Source organism: Chiloscyllium plagiosum, unplaced genomic scaffold (genome assembly GCF_037043375.1).
Source record: "Chiloscyllium plagiosum isolate Xiang-an unplaced genomic scaffold, Cpla_swu_hap1 HiC_scaffold_5, whole genome shotgun sequence".
In the NCBI taxonomy this organism is placed as follows: domain Eukaryota; kingdom Metazoa; phylum Chordata; class Chondrichthyes; order Orectolobiformes; family Hemiscylliidae; genus Chiloscyllium; species Chiloscyllium plagiosum.
This window is the reverse complement of record NW_028270143.1, coordinates 125,729,289-125,743,864: the sequence shown is the minus strand read 5'-3', so window position 1 is coordinate 125,743,864 and position 14,576 is coordinate 125,729,289. Positions and strand designations below refer to the sequence as shown.

The 14,576-nt window shown below is 47.1% G+C and overlaps 1 protein-coding gene across 1 annotated transcript in view; it reads left to right on the top strand.

The window, feature by feature from the left end:
- Positions 1-11,140: 11,140 nt before the first annotated feature.
- Positions 11,141-14,576, top strand: part of gars1 (glycyl-tRNA synthetase 1) — an 84,483-nt gene continuing 81,047 nt past the window's right edge. Inside the window, exon 1 of the mRNA XM_087987634.1 lies at positions 11,141-11,394. Within this exon, the coding sequence (XP_087843760.1) occupies positions 11,170-11,394 (225 nt within the window). The 5' untranslated portion in view covers positions 11,141-11,169. The remainder of the gene's footprint in view (positions 11,395-14,576) is intronic.

The following is a 14,576-nucleotide window of genomic DNA, read 5'->3' as shown; positions in this document are numbered from 1 at the left end:
CAGAATATGAGGTCTGGTATAGTCTGCTCTCTGATAAACTCCAGAACATGCTGCTCCAAGAAACATGTTATGATGTACTTAATCTAAGTCAGAAGACACATGACACTAGGTTACAGTCCAAAAGGTTTCTTTAAAATCACAAGCTTTTGGGGCAGCGCTTTTAAATGAACCTGTTGGACTATAACCTTCAGGTTTCAGACTTTGCCTACTCCAGTCCAACACCACCACCTCCACATCATGGCTACTTCATCTAGTCTACTCTTGCTTATCGGACTTTTCCAGATGAAATGCAAATCGAAAACTCTGATTATTATGACGCCTTTCTGACCAGTTCTCATTATTTCTTCCTTTATACTACAAATTACGATAAAAAACTTAAATCCTACTCTGTGGTTACTGTTAGAGGCCTGTTCATCACACTCACAAAATAACTTCTTACCTTTTTCATTTCCACCCAAACTATTTCCATTTCCTGAATTTGGGTCATCCCTCTCTGTTATGTTAGTGCCATCATTAACCAGCAGAGCCACCTCACCACCTTTCTCTTTTTTAAGCTTTCCCATAATTCCTCAATGTACCCTTCAAATTTCAGGTCCCATTTCATATCATCCTGCAGCCATGAATCTGTAATGGCTTCTGTATCACACTTAGTCATTTCTGTTTGCACTCTCAGTTCATCTGCTTCATTTCAAATGCTAGGTACAGTCAGCTGTAGAGCCGTTAGTTTCATCTTTTTACTCTCTAATCTTATCCATTGGTTTGCTTTAGATTCATATGCTCAATGCTTTCCTGTCGTGGTCCATTTCCCAGTTGTCTGGGTGGCTGGTTTGCAATGTGCAGTGATGCCAACAGAATGGGTTCAATCCCTGAACTGGCTGAGGTCATTGTGAAGATCCCACCTTCTGTAGTGACCCTCAGGTTAAACCCACCACTGGTCACCCTCTCTCTAATGAGAAAACAGCCCTATGGAACTATAGTGACTTTACTTCATAGCCCTCTGCGGTAAAGAATTTGACAGATTCATTATACTCTGAGAGAAAGAAATTCCTCCTCATCTCATTCTTAAATGTCAACCCCTTAGTCTGAGATTATGCCCTCCCACAAGATGAAACAACCTTTCTGCACCTACCCTACAAAGTTCCCGAAGGATCTTACTTGTTTCAATAACGTCTCATTCTTCTATATTCCAAAGAGTACAAACTGAACCACTCAACCTCTCCTCATAACACAGTCCTTCCATAACAACTTAGTGAACCTTCTCTGGACTGCCTCCAATGACAGGATATCTTTCATTGGATAGGGACCCCAAAACTGTTCACAATAGTCCAACCGCGGGCTAATTAGTGTCTTGTGTATTTTTAGCAAAACCTCCCTACTGGTACACTCCATTCCCTTTGAAAAAAAGGCCATCATTCTGTTTGTCTTCCCTATTATCTGCTGAACTTGGATGCTAGTTTTTTGTGATTCACAAATGAAGACTCCCAGATGCCTCTGTCCTGTAACTTCCTGCTGTCTTTCTTCATTTAAATAATATTCAGCTCCTCTATTCTTCCGGCAGACAGTAGATTCTATCCTTTTTAAAAGCTGGGATCAGGGAATTGTCAATGTCCATAAGAAAATGCAAGGATTTGAAATCAATTATTTCTCCGCTATTCCGATGGTGTTGAGGTTTGTTACATAGAACATAGAACAATACAGCACAGAACAGGCCCTTCGGCCCACGATGTTGTGCCGAACATTTGCCCTAGCTTAAGCACCCATCCATGTACCTATCCAATTGCCGCTTAAAGGTCACCAATGATTCTGACTCTGCCACTCCCACAGGTAGCGCATTCCATGCCCCCACCACTCTCTGTGTAAAGAACCTACCCCTGACATTTCCCCTATACCTTCCACCCTACACCTTAAATTTATGTCCCCTTGTAACACTCTGTTGTACCCCGGGGATAAAGTTTCTGACTGTCTACTCTATCTATTCCAGTGATCATCTTATAAACCTCTATCAAGTCACCCCTCATCCTTCACCGTTCCAATGAGAAAAGGCCTAGCACTCTCAACCTATCCTCGTATGACCTATTCTCCATTCCAGGCAACAACCTGGTAAATCTTCTCTGCACCCTCTCCAAAGCTTCCACATCTTTCCTAAAGTGAGGCGACCAGAACTGCACACAGTACTCCAAATGTGGCCTAACCAAGGTCCTGTATAGCTGCGACATCACTTCACGACTCTTGAATTCAATCCCTCTGCTAATGAACACTAATACACCATAGCTGGAAATGTGTTGCTGGAAAAGCGCAGCAGGTCAGGCAGCATCCAGGGAATAGGAGAATCGACGTTTCGGGCATAAGCCCTTCACTTTCTCCACTAATACACCATAGGCCTTCTTACAAGCTCTATCCACCTGAGTGGCAACTTTCAAAGATCTATGAACATAGACCCCAAGATCCCTCTGCTCCTCCACCTTACTAAGAACCCTACCATTAACCCTGTATTCCGCATTCTTATTTGTCTTTCCAAAATGGACAACCTCACACTTGGCAGGGTTGAACTCCATCTGCCACTCCTCAGCCCAGCTCTGCATCATATCTAAGTCCCTTTGCAGCCGACAACAGCCCTCCTCACTATCCACAACTCCACCAATCTTCGTATCATCTGCAAATTTACTGACCCACCCTTCGACTCCCTCTTCCAAGTCATTAATAAAAGTTACAAACAGCAGAGGACCCAGAACTGATCCCTGCGGAACTCCACTTGTAACTGGGCTCCAGGTTGAATATTTACCATCTATCACCACTCTCTGACTTCGACCAGTTAACCAGTTTTCAATCCAATTGGCCAAATTTCCCTCTATCCCATGCCTCCTGACTTTCCGCATAAGCCTACCATGGGGAACCTTATCAAATGCCTTACTAAAATCCATGCTGAAAATGTGTTGCTGGAAAAGCGCAGCAGGTCAGGCAGCATCCAGGGAACAGGAGAATCGACGTTTCGGGCATAAGCCCTTCTTCAGGGGAAAAAAAAATTCAACCTACTAAAATCCATGTACACTACATCCACCGCTCTACCCTCATCCACATGCTTGGTTACCTCCTCAAAGAATTCAATAAGACTTGTAAGGCAAGACCTACCCTTCACAAATCCGTGCTGGCTGTCCCTAATCAAGCAGTGTCTTTCCAGATACTCATAAATCCTATCCCTCAGTACCCCTTCCATTACTTTGCCTACCACCGAAGTAAGACTAACTGGCCTGTAATTCCCAGGGTTATCCCTATTCCCTTTTTTGAACAGAGGCACAACATTCGCCACTCTACAGTCCCCTGGTACCACCCCCGTTGACAGTGAAGACGAAAAGATCATTGCCAACGGCTCTGCAATTTCCTCTCTTGCTTCCCACATAATCCTAGGATATATTCCGTCAGGCCCGGGGAACTTGTCTATCCTCAAGTTGTTCAAAATGCCCAACACATCTTCCTTCCTAACAAGTATCTCTTCTAGCTTACCAGTCCGTTTCACACTCTCCTCTTCAACAATACGGTCCCGCCCGTTTGTAAATGCTGAAGAAAAGTACTCATTCAAGACCTTTCCTATCTCTTCTGACTCAATACACAGTCTCCCACTACTGTCCTTGATTGGACCTACCCTCGTTCTCGTCATTTTCATGTTTCTCACATACGCATAAAATGCGTTGGGGTTATCCTTGATCCTATCCGCCAAAGATTTTTCATGCCCTCTCTTAGCTCTCCTAATCCCTTTCTTCAGCTCCCTTCTGGCTATCCTGTATCCATCCAACGCTCTGTCTGAACCTTGTTTCCTCAATCTTATGTAAGCCTCCTTCTTCCTCCTTACATGACATTCAACCTCCCTCGTCAACCAAGGTTCCCTCACACGACCATCTCTTTCCTGCCTGACAGGTACATACATATCCAGGACACGTCATATCTGTTCCTTGAAAAAGTTCCACATTTCCACAACATCCTTCCCTGACAGCCTATGCTCCCAACTTATGCTCCTCAGATCCTGTCTTACAGCATCGTATTTACCCTTGCCCCAATTGTAAAACCTACCCTGTTGCACGCACCTATCTCTCTCCATAACCAAGGTGAAAGTCACAGAATTGTGGTCACCATCACCAAAATGCTCACCCACTAACAAGCCCATCACTTGTCCCGGTTCGTTACCAAGTACCAAATCCAATATGGCCTCCCCTCTGGTTGGACAATCTACATACTGAGTTAGAAAAGCTTCCTGGACACACTGCACAACACTGCCCCATCCAAAGGGATCTAAAGAGCTTCCAATCAATATTTGGGAAGTTGAAATTGCCCATGACTGCTACCCTGTGGCTTCTGCACCTTTCCAAAATCTGTTTCCTAATCTGTTTCTCCACATCTCTGCTGCTATTGGGGGGCCTATAGTAAACACCCAACAAGGTGACTGCTCCTTTCCTATTTCTAACTTCAGCCCATACTACCTCCAAAGGCAGATGCCCCTCAAACTGCCTTTCTGCAGCCGTTATACCATTTCCAATTAGCAACGCCACCCCCCCTCCTTTTTTACCAACCCCCCTAATCTTACTGAAACATCTGTAACCAGGAACCTCCAACAACCATTCCTGTCCCTCTTCTATCCACATTTCCGTAATGGCCACAACATCGTAGTCCCAGGTACCGATCCACGCCTTAAGTTCACCCACCTTATTTCTGATACTCCTTGCGTTGAAGTATACACACTTGAACCCATCTCTGTGTCCGCAAGTATTCCCTGTCAGTGCTATCTTCTCCACAGCCTCCCTACATTCTTGGACATCCTGACAAACAGCTAGCCTACTTGCTGGACTACAAGTCCGGATCCCATTCCCCTGCCAAATTAGTTTAAACCCCCCCGAAGAGTGCTAGCAAACCTACCTCCCAGGATATTGGTGCCCTTCTGGTTCAGGTGCAACCCGTCCTGCTTGTACAGGTCCCACCTTCCCCAGAATGCAGTCCAATTGTCCAAATACCTGAAGCCCTCCCTCCTACACCATCCTTGCAGCCACGTGTTCAACTGCACTCTCTCCCTATTCCTTGCCTCACTGTCACGTGGCACCGGCAACAACCCAGAGATGGCGACTCTGTCCGTCCTAGCTTTTAGCTTCCAGCCTAACTCCCTGAGCTCCTGAATGACCTCCCACCCCTCTTCCTATGTCGTTGGTGCCAACGTGCACCATGACTTCTGGCTGTACACCCTCCCCCTTAAGGATTCTGAAGAAACGGTCCGAGACGTCCCGGACCCTGGCACCCGGGAGGCAACAAACTATCCGAGAGTCTCGCCCATGTCCACAGAACCGCCTGTCCGTCCCTCTAACTATGGATTCTCGTATAACTAGCGCTCTCCTCCTCTCCTCCTTTCCCTTCTGAGCCTCAGAGCCGGACCTCGTGCCAGAGACCCGGTCACTGCAGCTTACCCCTGCTAGGCCGTCCCCCCCAACAGTATCCAAAGCGGTATACTTATTGTTGAGGGGAACGACCGCAGGGGATCCCTGCACTGCCTGCTTCCTCCCCTTCCCACCTCTAACTGTTACCCAGCTACCTCTGTTCTCTGGCGTAACTATGTCCCTGTAGCTTCTATCTATCACCCTCTCAGCCTCTCGAATAATCCTCAATTCATCCAACTCCAGCTCCAGTTCCCTAACACGTTTTGTGAGGAGCAGGAGCTGACTGCATTTCCTGCAGATGAAGTCGGCAGGAGCATTGGTGGTCAGGGGGAACATTCCACTGCCTGCGCTGCCATTACTCTACACTTAGTCTCCAAAAACAAGAACTGAGTAGCTTACCTGTGGACTTTAAAGTTAGGTTAGAGGAGGAAGATGGGAGGGACGCCCTACTATGTAGGGCCTGGGGTCTAGAACACACCCACTCAAATATCAATCACTTACCTTCCCGACTAGCTCTGCGCTCCAACCTCACTTCCGCCCAGCTCCCGCCGCTCTCTGCTGTGAAAAGACCGTTGGCGTCGAGGTAAGTTCTTAAATATCAATCACTTACCTTCCCAACCAGCTCTGCGCTCCAACTTCACTTCTGCCCAGCTCCCGCCGCTCTCTGCTGTGAAAAAAGGGGATTGTTTCTTTCAGATTTGTGACTCGATCCTTGTAATTCATTATGAAGGTGTCGATTCCTCTGTAACAGGTACTTTCACTGACTGCTTCACCAAAGATCTTCAGATATGCTAAAGGTGTACCACCTTCAGGCATCAAGGGTTCCTTCAGTAAATAAAATGTTAATTCTCCAACTGTTAAAGTTGCCTCCTGTTTTGATTGTGAAGTGGAACAATGGGGTAAAAGCAGATTTGATAGCTGGACAGAATAAAGCCACCTGACCATGTGACCAGAAGAAATTGGTACATGAGTAGACCACTCAGAGCCTTGGGCCATTCAATCGGATCATTGCTGACCTGGCATTCCTCCTTCCACCTATCGCCTTTCCAACGCCCATCCCCCAAGTCCCTCCTTCCTACCTTTTATCTTAGCCTGCTTGGCACACTTTCCTCATTCCTGAAGAAGGGCTCATGCCCGAAACGTCGATTCTCCTGCTCCTTGGATGCTGCCTGACCTGCTGCGCTTTTCCAGCAACACATGATCTCCAGCATCTGTAGTCCTCACTTTCTCCTGGCATTCCTCATGTCCACATTCATGCATTTTCCCCCGTAACCTTTAATTCCCTGACTGATTAAGAATCTACCTCTCTCAGTCTTAAATAGACACAAGAATTCTACCCCCACAGCTCTCTGTGGTAAGGAGTTCCAAAGACTCACAATCCTAGAAGAAATTACTCCTCATCTCAGTCTTAAATTGGTGCCCATTTATTCTGGTACTGTGCCCTCTGGTACTGTGACTCTCCTACAAGGGGAAACATCCTCCCAGCATTCACCCTGTCAAGCCCCTTAAAAATCCGTTATGTTTCAATGAGATCACCTCTCATTCTTCTAATCTCCTGTAAGTAGAGTCCCAACCTGTTTAACCTTTGCTCCTAAGACATTCCCTCCAACTTGACAGAAAAGTCCATTTTTTTAGCACAATTTCATTCCCTATTTTAGACATTTCATTTCCTCGTACAAGGCAGTTGTTGAGTTTTCTCTCTTGACTCTAAGCAGAGATTATTTCCACGGGCAGAACCTTGGGCTGCTCCTGCGAACAGCAAGAGTGGAGATAATGAACAAAGACATGGTGTTTGTGTTCAATATTCATAAAACACTGGTTAGGTCTTAGCTGAAGTACTGCAGCCAATTCTGGACATCTCAATTCAGGAGAAAGTGAGGACTGCAGATGCTGGAGAGTCAGAGTCAAAAGGTGTGGTGCTGGAAAAGTACAGCCGGTCAGGCAGCGTCTGAGGAGCAGGAGAGTTGATGTCTCAGGCATAAGCCTTTCATCAGGAAAGCCCTTCATCAACACATTCCTGATGAAGAGCTTATGCTCAAAACGTCGACTCTCCTGCTCCTCAGCTGTGCTTTTCCAGCACCACACTTTTTGATCTCAATTTAGGAGCACTGTATGTGTTTTAAATTCCCAAGAATGGTATAAAAGAGAAGAGATGAGAATGTAGAGAGATGAGGAAAAACTGGCATTGCTATCCTTCAGGCAATGTGGAAGATGGGGGTGTTCCAAATCTGAGGGCTTATTAATGAGCTAAAAATGAAAAACTCTCTCCAGTGGGAGAAGCCTACCCCTAGCCTAACTCTCCAAGACCCATTTAACTATATCCCCATGGATGTAGGTTTGCTCGCTGAGCTAGAAATTTCATTTTCAGAAGTTTCGTCACCACACTAGATAGCATCTTCAGTGTTAAAGCCGGAGGCTCACTGAAGACGTTACCTAATATGGTGATGAAATGTTTGAAAATGAATCTTCCAGCTCAGTGAGCAAACTTACATCAGAACCTCAACCTGAGCTACAAATCTTCTCAAAACTCACTACTATCACCCCATATTTGCTGACCCAGAGCAGTCTCATTTATGGATTCTGGGAAGGAGGTAGAAGTAGGTTGTTTTGCATAGCAGATTCAATGGGCTTAATGGTCTATTTTTACTTCTATATCATAGAGTCATAGAGATGGACAGCATGGAAACAGACCCTTCGGTCTAACTTGTCCATGCCGACCAGATATCCCAACCCAGTCTAGTCCCACCAGCCAGCGCCCGGCCCATATCCCTCTAAACCCTTCCTATTCATATACCCATCCAGAAGCTCACCAATAAACACAGTGGCTACAAGAGCAGGTCAGAGGTTGGGAATACTGCAGTGAGTAACTCACCTCCTGACTCCCCAAAGTCTGTCCACCATCTGCAAGGCACAAGTCTGGACAGTGATGCAATAGAGTCAGAGAGTCATAGGGATGTACAGCACGGAAACAGACCCTGCGGTCCAACCCATCCATGCCGACCAGATATCCCAACTCAATCTAGTCCCACCTGCCAGCACCCGGCCCATATCCCTCCAAACCCTTCCTATTCATATACCCATCCAGAAGCCTTTTAAATGTTGCAATTGTACCAGCTTCCACCACATCCTCTGGCAGCTCATTCCATACACATACTGCGTGAAAAGGTTGTCCCTTAGGTCTCTTTTATATCTTTCCCCTCTCACCCTAAACCTATGCCCTCTAGGTCTGGACTTCCCAGGGAAAAGACTTTGTCTATTTAACCTAACCATGCCCCTCATAATTTTGTAAACCTCTATAAGGTCACTCTTCAGCCTCCGATGCTCCAGGGAAAACAGCCCCAGCCTGTTCAGCCTCTCCCCATATCTCAAATCCTCCAACCCTGGCAACATTCTTGTAAATCTTTTCTGAACCCTTTCAAATTTCACAACATCTTTCCGATAGGAAGGAGACCAGAATTGCACGCAATATTCCAACAGTGGCTTAACCAACGATCTTATTGTCTTAGCCAGATAACGTAGAGGAAGGTCTCCAAAAGAAATGATAATGATGGTTCTGGATGCTGTGTCTTGAAATGTGCTACATTAATTCATTCATTTCTACATTGAATGCTCAGACTACTTATTTCCCATCCTGCTTAGAGAAATGATCGCAATGCACTCATCAGTCCTAAGCAGATGTCATTAACCCTGCCTCCAGGCAGGCAGGCAGGCATCACCTCTCTGTCTCTCTCTTTCTCTCTCTCTGCGCTAGTGGCAACATTCCTCATTATACTCTCCCTACTACCATTACATTCAGAATCACAAGAGATTAATGGCATGTAAGGAGGGAATTCTCTTTGTTCTCCATGGCTTCCAGTACAACACTGCTACAGTCAGCAATTGGTTATTCAGTTAAATCATTGAATGATTCGATTGCAACTTTAGCACTCACCTCCCCCCCCCACCCCAGATTATATTAATTAGGTAAAAATAAGGGCTGCAGATGCTGGAAACCAGAGTCCAGATTATAGTGCTGCTGGAAAAGCTCAGCAGGTCAGGCAGCATCCAAGGGCTCTTCCAGCACCACTATAATCCAGATTATATTAATCGCAAACTGCAGTTCAGCATCCCTCCAGTCGCAGCGCTGTCTACACCTTTTCCTCTCCACATTTCGCAAAAACGACACACAACATCAGGTTATAGTCCAACAGGTTTATTTATTTGAAATTACAAGCTTTTGGAATGCTGCTCTTTCATCAGTTATCTAGTGGGGCAGGATTATAGGACACAGAATTTATAGTAAAAGATCAAAGTGTTATACAACTGATATGATGTGTTGAAGAAAGTTAGATTACGTAAGAACTAAGAGCAAGAGCAGGCTATTTGGCCCTTGGAGCCTGCTCTGCCATTCAATAAGATCATGGTTGAGCTTTTTGTGGACTGCTGTTAAGTCTTTCAAGCACTTAGAATGGGAATGATTGATTAATATGTAAATCCCAGGATTTCTTTCAAGTCACAGCTCTGAGATAACTTAAGGTTTTTCTAAGTATAAATAAAACATCTCAACTCAGACAATGCTTAAAGGTGTGAAGTTAGAGTCTGTCAATATCCCAAACTTGAGTTAGACTGGTTCTGTTTCCAAAGTAGGAAATTATAAAATGTCACATTGACTGACTGCGTACAGATTGTGTGCTTTTTGAACAAAATAGAATGTATCTGCATTTGCAAATTCACCCCATAGATTTATATGAGTGTGTGAGAGAGTGATTACATCAGCCACCAGCTGCAGTTCAGCCTCCCTCCAGTGGTAGCGCTGTCTCCCCCATCCCCTTCTCGGATTACATCGTTAAAAATCACACACCAGGCTATAGTCCAACAGGTTTAGTTCGGAGCGCTGCTCTTTCATCCTTCGCAACCACCTGATGAAGGAGCAAAGCTCCGAAAGCTACTGCTTCCAATTAAACCTGTTGGACTACAACCTGGTGTTGTGTGATTTTTAACTTTGCACACCACGGTCCAACACCGGCGTCTCCAAATCGGATGACATCAGCCACCAGCTGCAGTTCAGTCTCTTTCCAGCGGTAGCGCTGTCTCTCCCGGTCCCCCACCTTAGATTACATCAGCCACCAGCTGCAGTTCAGTCTCTTTCCAGCGGTAGCGCTGTCTCTCCCGGTCCCCCACCTTAGATTACATCAACCACCAGCTGCAGTTCAGTCTCTTTCCAGCGGTAGCGCTGTCTCTCCCGGTCCCCCACCTTAGATTACATCAGCCACCAGCTGCAGTTCAGTCTCTTTCCAGCGGTAGCGCTGTCTCTCCCGGTCCCCCACCTTAGATTACATCAGCCACCAGCTGCAGTTCAGTCTCTTTCCAGCGGTAGCGCTGTCTCTCCCGGTCCCCCACCTTAGATTACATCAGCCACCAGCTGTAGTTCAGTCTCTTTCCAGCGGTAGCGCTGTCTCTCCCGGTCCCCCACTTTCGATTACATCAGCCACCAGCTGTAGTTCAGTCTCTTTCCAGCGGTAGCGCTGTCTCTCCCGGTCCCCCACTTTCGATTACATCAGCCACCAGCTGTAGTTCAAGTCTCTTTCCAGCGGTAGCGCTGTCTCTCCCGGTCCCCCTCCTTAGATTAGATCAGCCACCAGTTGCAGTTCAGCCTCCCTCCAGCGGTAGCGCTGTCTCTCCCGGTCCCCCTCCTTAGATTAGATCAGCCACCAGTTGCAGTTCAGCCTCCCTCCAGCGGTAGCGCTGTCTCTCCCGCTCCCCTCTGCCTCCTCTCATGCTCCGCCGCTTGGCCGCCCGGAGCCGGTCTACCGTAGCTGCCGCGGCCGGGTTGCTGTCGCTGTCCCCCGGGGCGTGGTGCTGCACTCGGTCGGTGTGCGTGTCAGCGCCGGGTCTCCAGAAGCAGAAGCCGCTGTGGCAGCGCGTGTCCCGCGTGATGGAGGGAGACGCGGGCCGTGGGGAGCAGGTTCTGGCGCCGCTCAGGCTGGCGGTGCGGGAGCAGGTAGGAGGGGCCCGGCCTGGGGAATGGGGAATGAGGCTGGGGCGTGGGCGTGGGGAATGGGGAATGGGGGCTGGGAATGGGGAATGGGTCCCAGGGAATGGGGAATGAGGCTGGGAATTGGGAATGGGTCCTAGGGAATGGGGAATGGGTCCCAGGGAATGGGGAATGAGGCTGGGAATGGGGAATGGGTCCCAGGGAATGGGGAATGAGGCTGGGAATGGGGAATGGGTCCTAGGGAATGGGGAATGAGGCTGGGAATGGGGAATGGGTCCCGGGGAATGGGGCTGGGAATGGGGAATGGGTCCTAGGGAATGGGGAATGAGGCTGGGAATGGGGAATGGGTCCCGGGGAATGGGGAATGAGGCTGGGAATGGGGAATGGGTCCCAGGGAATGAGGCTGGGAATGGGGGCTGGGAATGGGGAATGGGTCCCGGGGAATGGTGAATGGGGGCTGGGAATGATGCTGGGGAATGGGAATGGGAACGCTTCTGAGACAAGGCTTGGGTGTGGGTGTGGGTGTGGGGGTTGGGGCTGGGACAGGGGCTGGGACAGGGGCTGGGGCTGGGACTGGGCACTGGTGCCTGGGACAGGGACAGAATAAGCCTCACTCTGGAGGGGTCTGATATTTCATCAGATGTGGGGAACGCGGGTCAGGTAAATCAGGAACATTTCTGCCTGTAACTGGTCTTGTGTGCAGTTCTGGAATCCACATTCTGGGAGGGAAGTGATAACACTGGAGGGGGTGTAGAGAAGATTTACCAGAATGTTGCCTGGGGCTGGAGAGCTTCAGTTATGAAGAGAGCCTGGACAGACTGGGGTTGTTTTCCTTGGAGCAGAGGAAGTTGAGAGGGTTCACAATTGAGATGTGTAAACTCGAAGGCATAAACTAGGCAGGCAGGAAGAGACTTTTTCCCTTGGTGAAGAGTTCACTGATTAGGTGGCATTGATTTAAGATCAGGGACGGAATATGTAGAGAGGTTGTAATGCAAGATGTTTCAGGCAGAGCGTGGTGGGAATCTGGAACTCTCTGCATGTGAGGTTGGTAGAGGCAGAAATCTCATAGCATTTGTACACTTGTGATGGCAAGGCATACAAGGCTTAAGGACCAAGTGCTGAAAAATGGGATTAGAACAGTTAGGTAGTTACTAACAGCAGAAACCAATGGCCCAAAGGGCCTTTTTCAGTGCTTTAGAGTTCTACAGTTGACTCTATTAGCTGATGGTGGAAGAATTAGAGAACAGAAATGGAAGATTCTGTGCAAGAGATGCAATGAGACTATGTGAGGGACAAATGTTTTGTGCAATGAGTTCACTTGTCTAGACAGATAGGATGCTCTCAGTTTCTAACCTCGATCCGAAAGATGATGATTCTGACAGTACTTCCCTGGGACATTAAATATCTGGAGTGGGGCTCAGACCTTTAATCAACTGATTCTGAGTAGGAGTTAACTGCTTGCAGTGCCTGTGGCCCCATCCATTGTAAAATTGTCCTAATATTTGCTAATCAGCCTGTTCAGAGATGTTGGTGCACTGGAACAGGTGGGACCTTAATCCAAGATTTTGGCTCAGAGGTAGGAACACTGCCACCACACCACAAGCACTTTAAACCTGACCTCACAATATAAAGCATCTCTGCTATTTGTATGAGGTGATAATTGTTTTGAGTTGCTTATAAATGTTAGTTCTGGTTCAGCAAGTTCTGTTATTTTTAATGTACAAAGGTTTGGGGGAAAAAATCTAATGCTGTTGGTACTAATGATTTCAATATAGTTTTCAGCCAAACCATGTTGCTGTGTATGTGAGAATGTTTGGAACCAATCGATTAAGAGAAAGTGAGAACTGCAGCTGCTGGGGATCAGAGCTTAAAAATGTGTTGCTGGAAAAGCGCAGCAGGTCAGGCAGCATCAAAGGAGAAGGAGAATCGACGTTTCGGGCCTGAAGAAGGGCTTATGTCCGAAACGTCGATTCTCCTTTGATGCTGCCTGACCTGCTGTGCTTTCCTAGCAACATATTTTTAAGCACCAATCGATTTAAGCTGACTGTGAAAGTATAACACTGAGTGATGAGCTGAGTGATGATGTCTGACCAAGTGCTGGTCTTCTCTCCCACGTTTGAAGTGAAGGGTGTTTTTATTTCTGTTGAGATGGCAGTTGCACCACCCTGTGCTCCTTCATTACTGCTCAGAAGAGAGTGAATGTAGTTGCTTATGTGACCAGCCACGTGTGTTTTTCAAAGCAGTGTGGAATCCCAGCAGACCCTGCTTGCTGCAGTTTCAGTTTGCAGATTCTTCCCTCCCCCTGCCACGTTTCCCTCCTTCAGCAGTGAACTGCTGCAGAACTCTGCCCGGTGATTATCTGATTTTGGTTTCTTACTGCGTTCCCTGTTCAGCGATTTTCCCCCTCAATTGCTGCCTGGTTCTACATTTTCAGTCATGTGCTTTCTGTTCTTCTCCTTTCAAGCTACAGCATCTTTTGGAGAGATTTTTAAGTTTAAACAAAAGGAACAGCAAGCAACACCTATGCAGTTTTCCCACAACCCCTTGAAGCATATTACAGCCAGTGTAGGACTATTGAGATGTAATCACTATTGTAATGGAGGAAAGCCAATGTGTGCACAGCAAGCTCCTAGAAATAATAATGTGGCAACGACCAGTATTTTTTGGTAATGCAGTCTAATGTTGGCTGCTCTCCCAGTTATAAGATGCTCTGCAGAAATTCGCTAGAGATCTTTGGACAGCACCTTCCAACCCTCCAAAGGGTGAGAGATTTTTGGGAGCACCACCCTCTGCAAGTTCTCCTCCAAGCCACTCACCATCCTGACTTAGAGCTATTTTGGCATTCCATCATTGTTACTCGGTCAAAATCCTGTGACTCTCTTCTTAACAACACCGTAGGTGTCCATACACCACAGTGACTGCAGTGGTATCAGAGGGCTGCTTGCCACCATCATCTTCAATTAGAGATAGGGAATAAATGCTGATCTAGCCAATGTCACCCTCATTCTCTGAATAAATTTTATAAACTTGCCCAATTGCAATGTATGAAGTTAGACCATAAGAGAGAGGAACAGGGGTAGGCCATTTGGCCCCCGTGAGCCTGCTTAACCATTCAATCGGATCATGGCTGATCCAGTACTTGTCACGTTCACTTTCCTGCCCTTTCTCCATAACCCTTGATTCCCTGA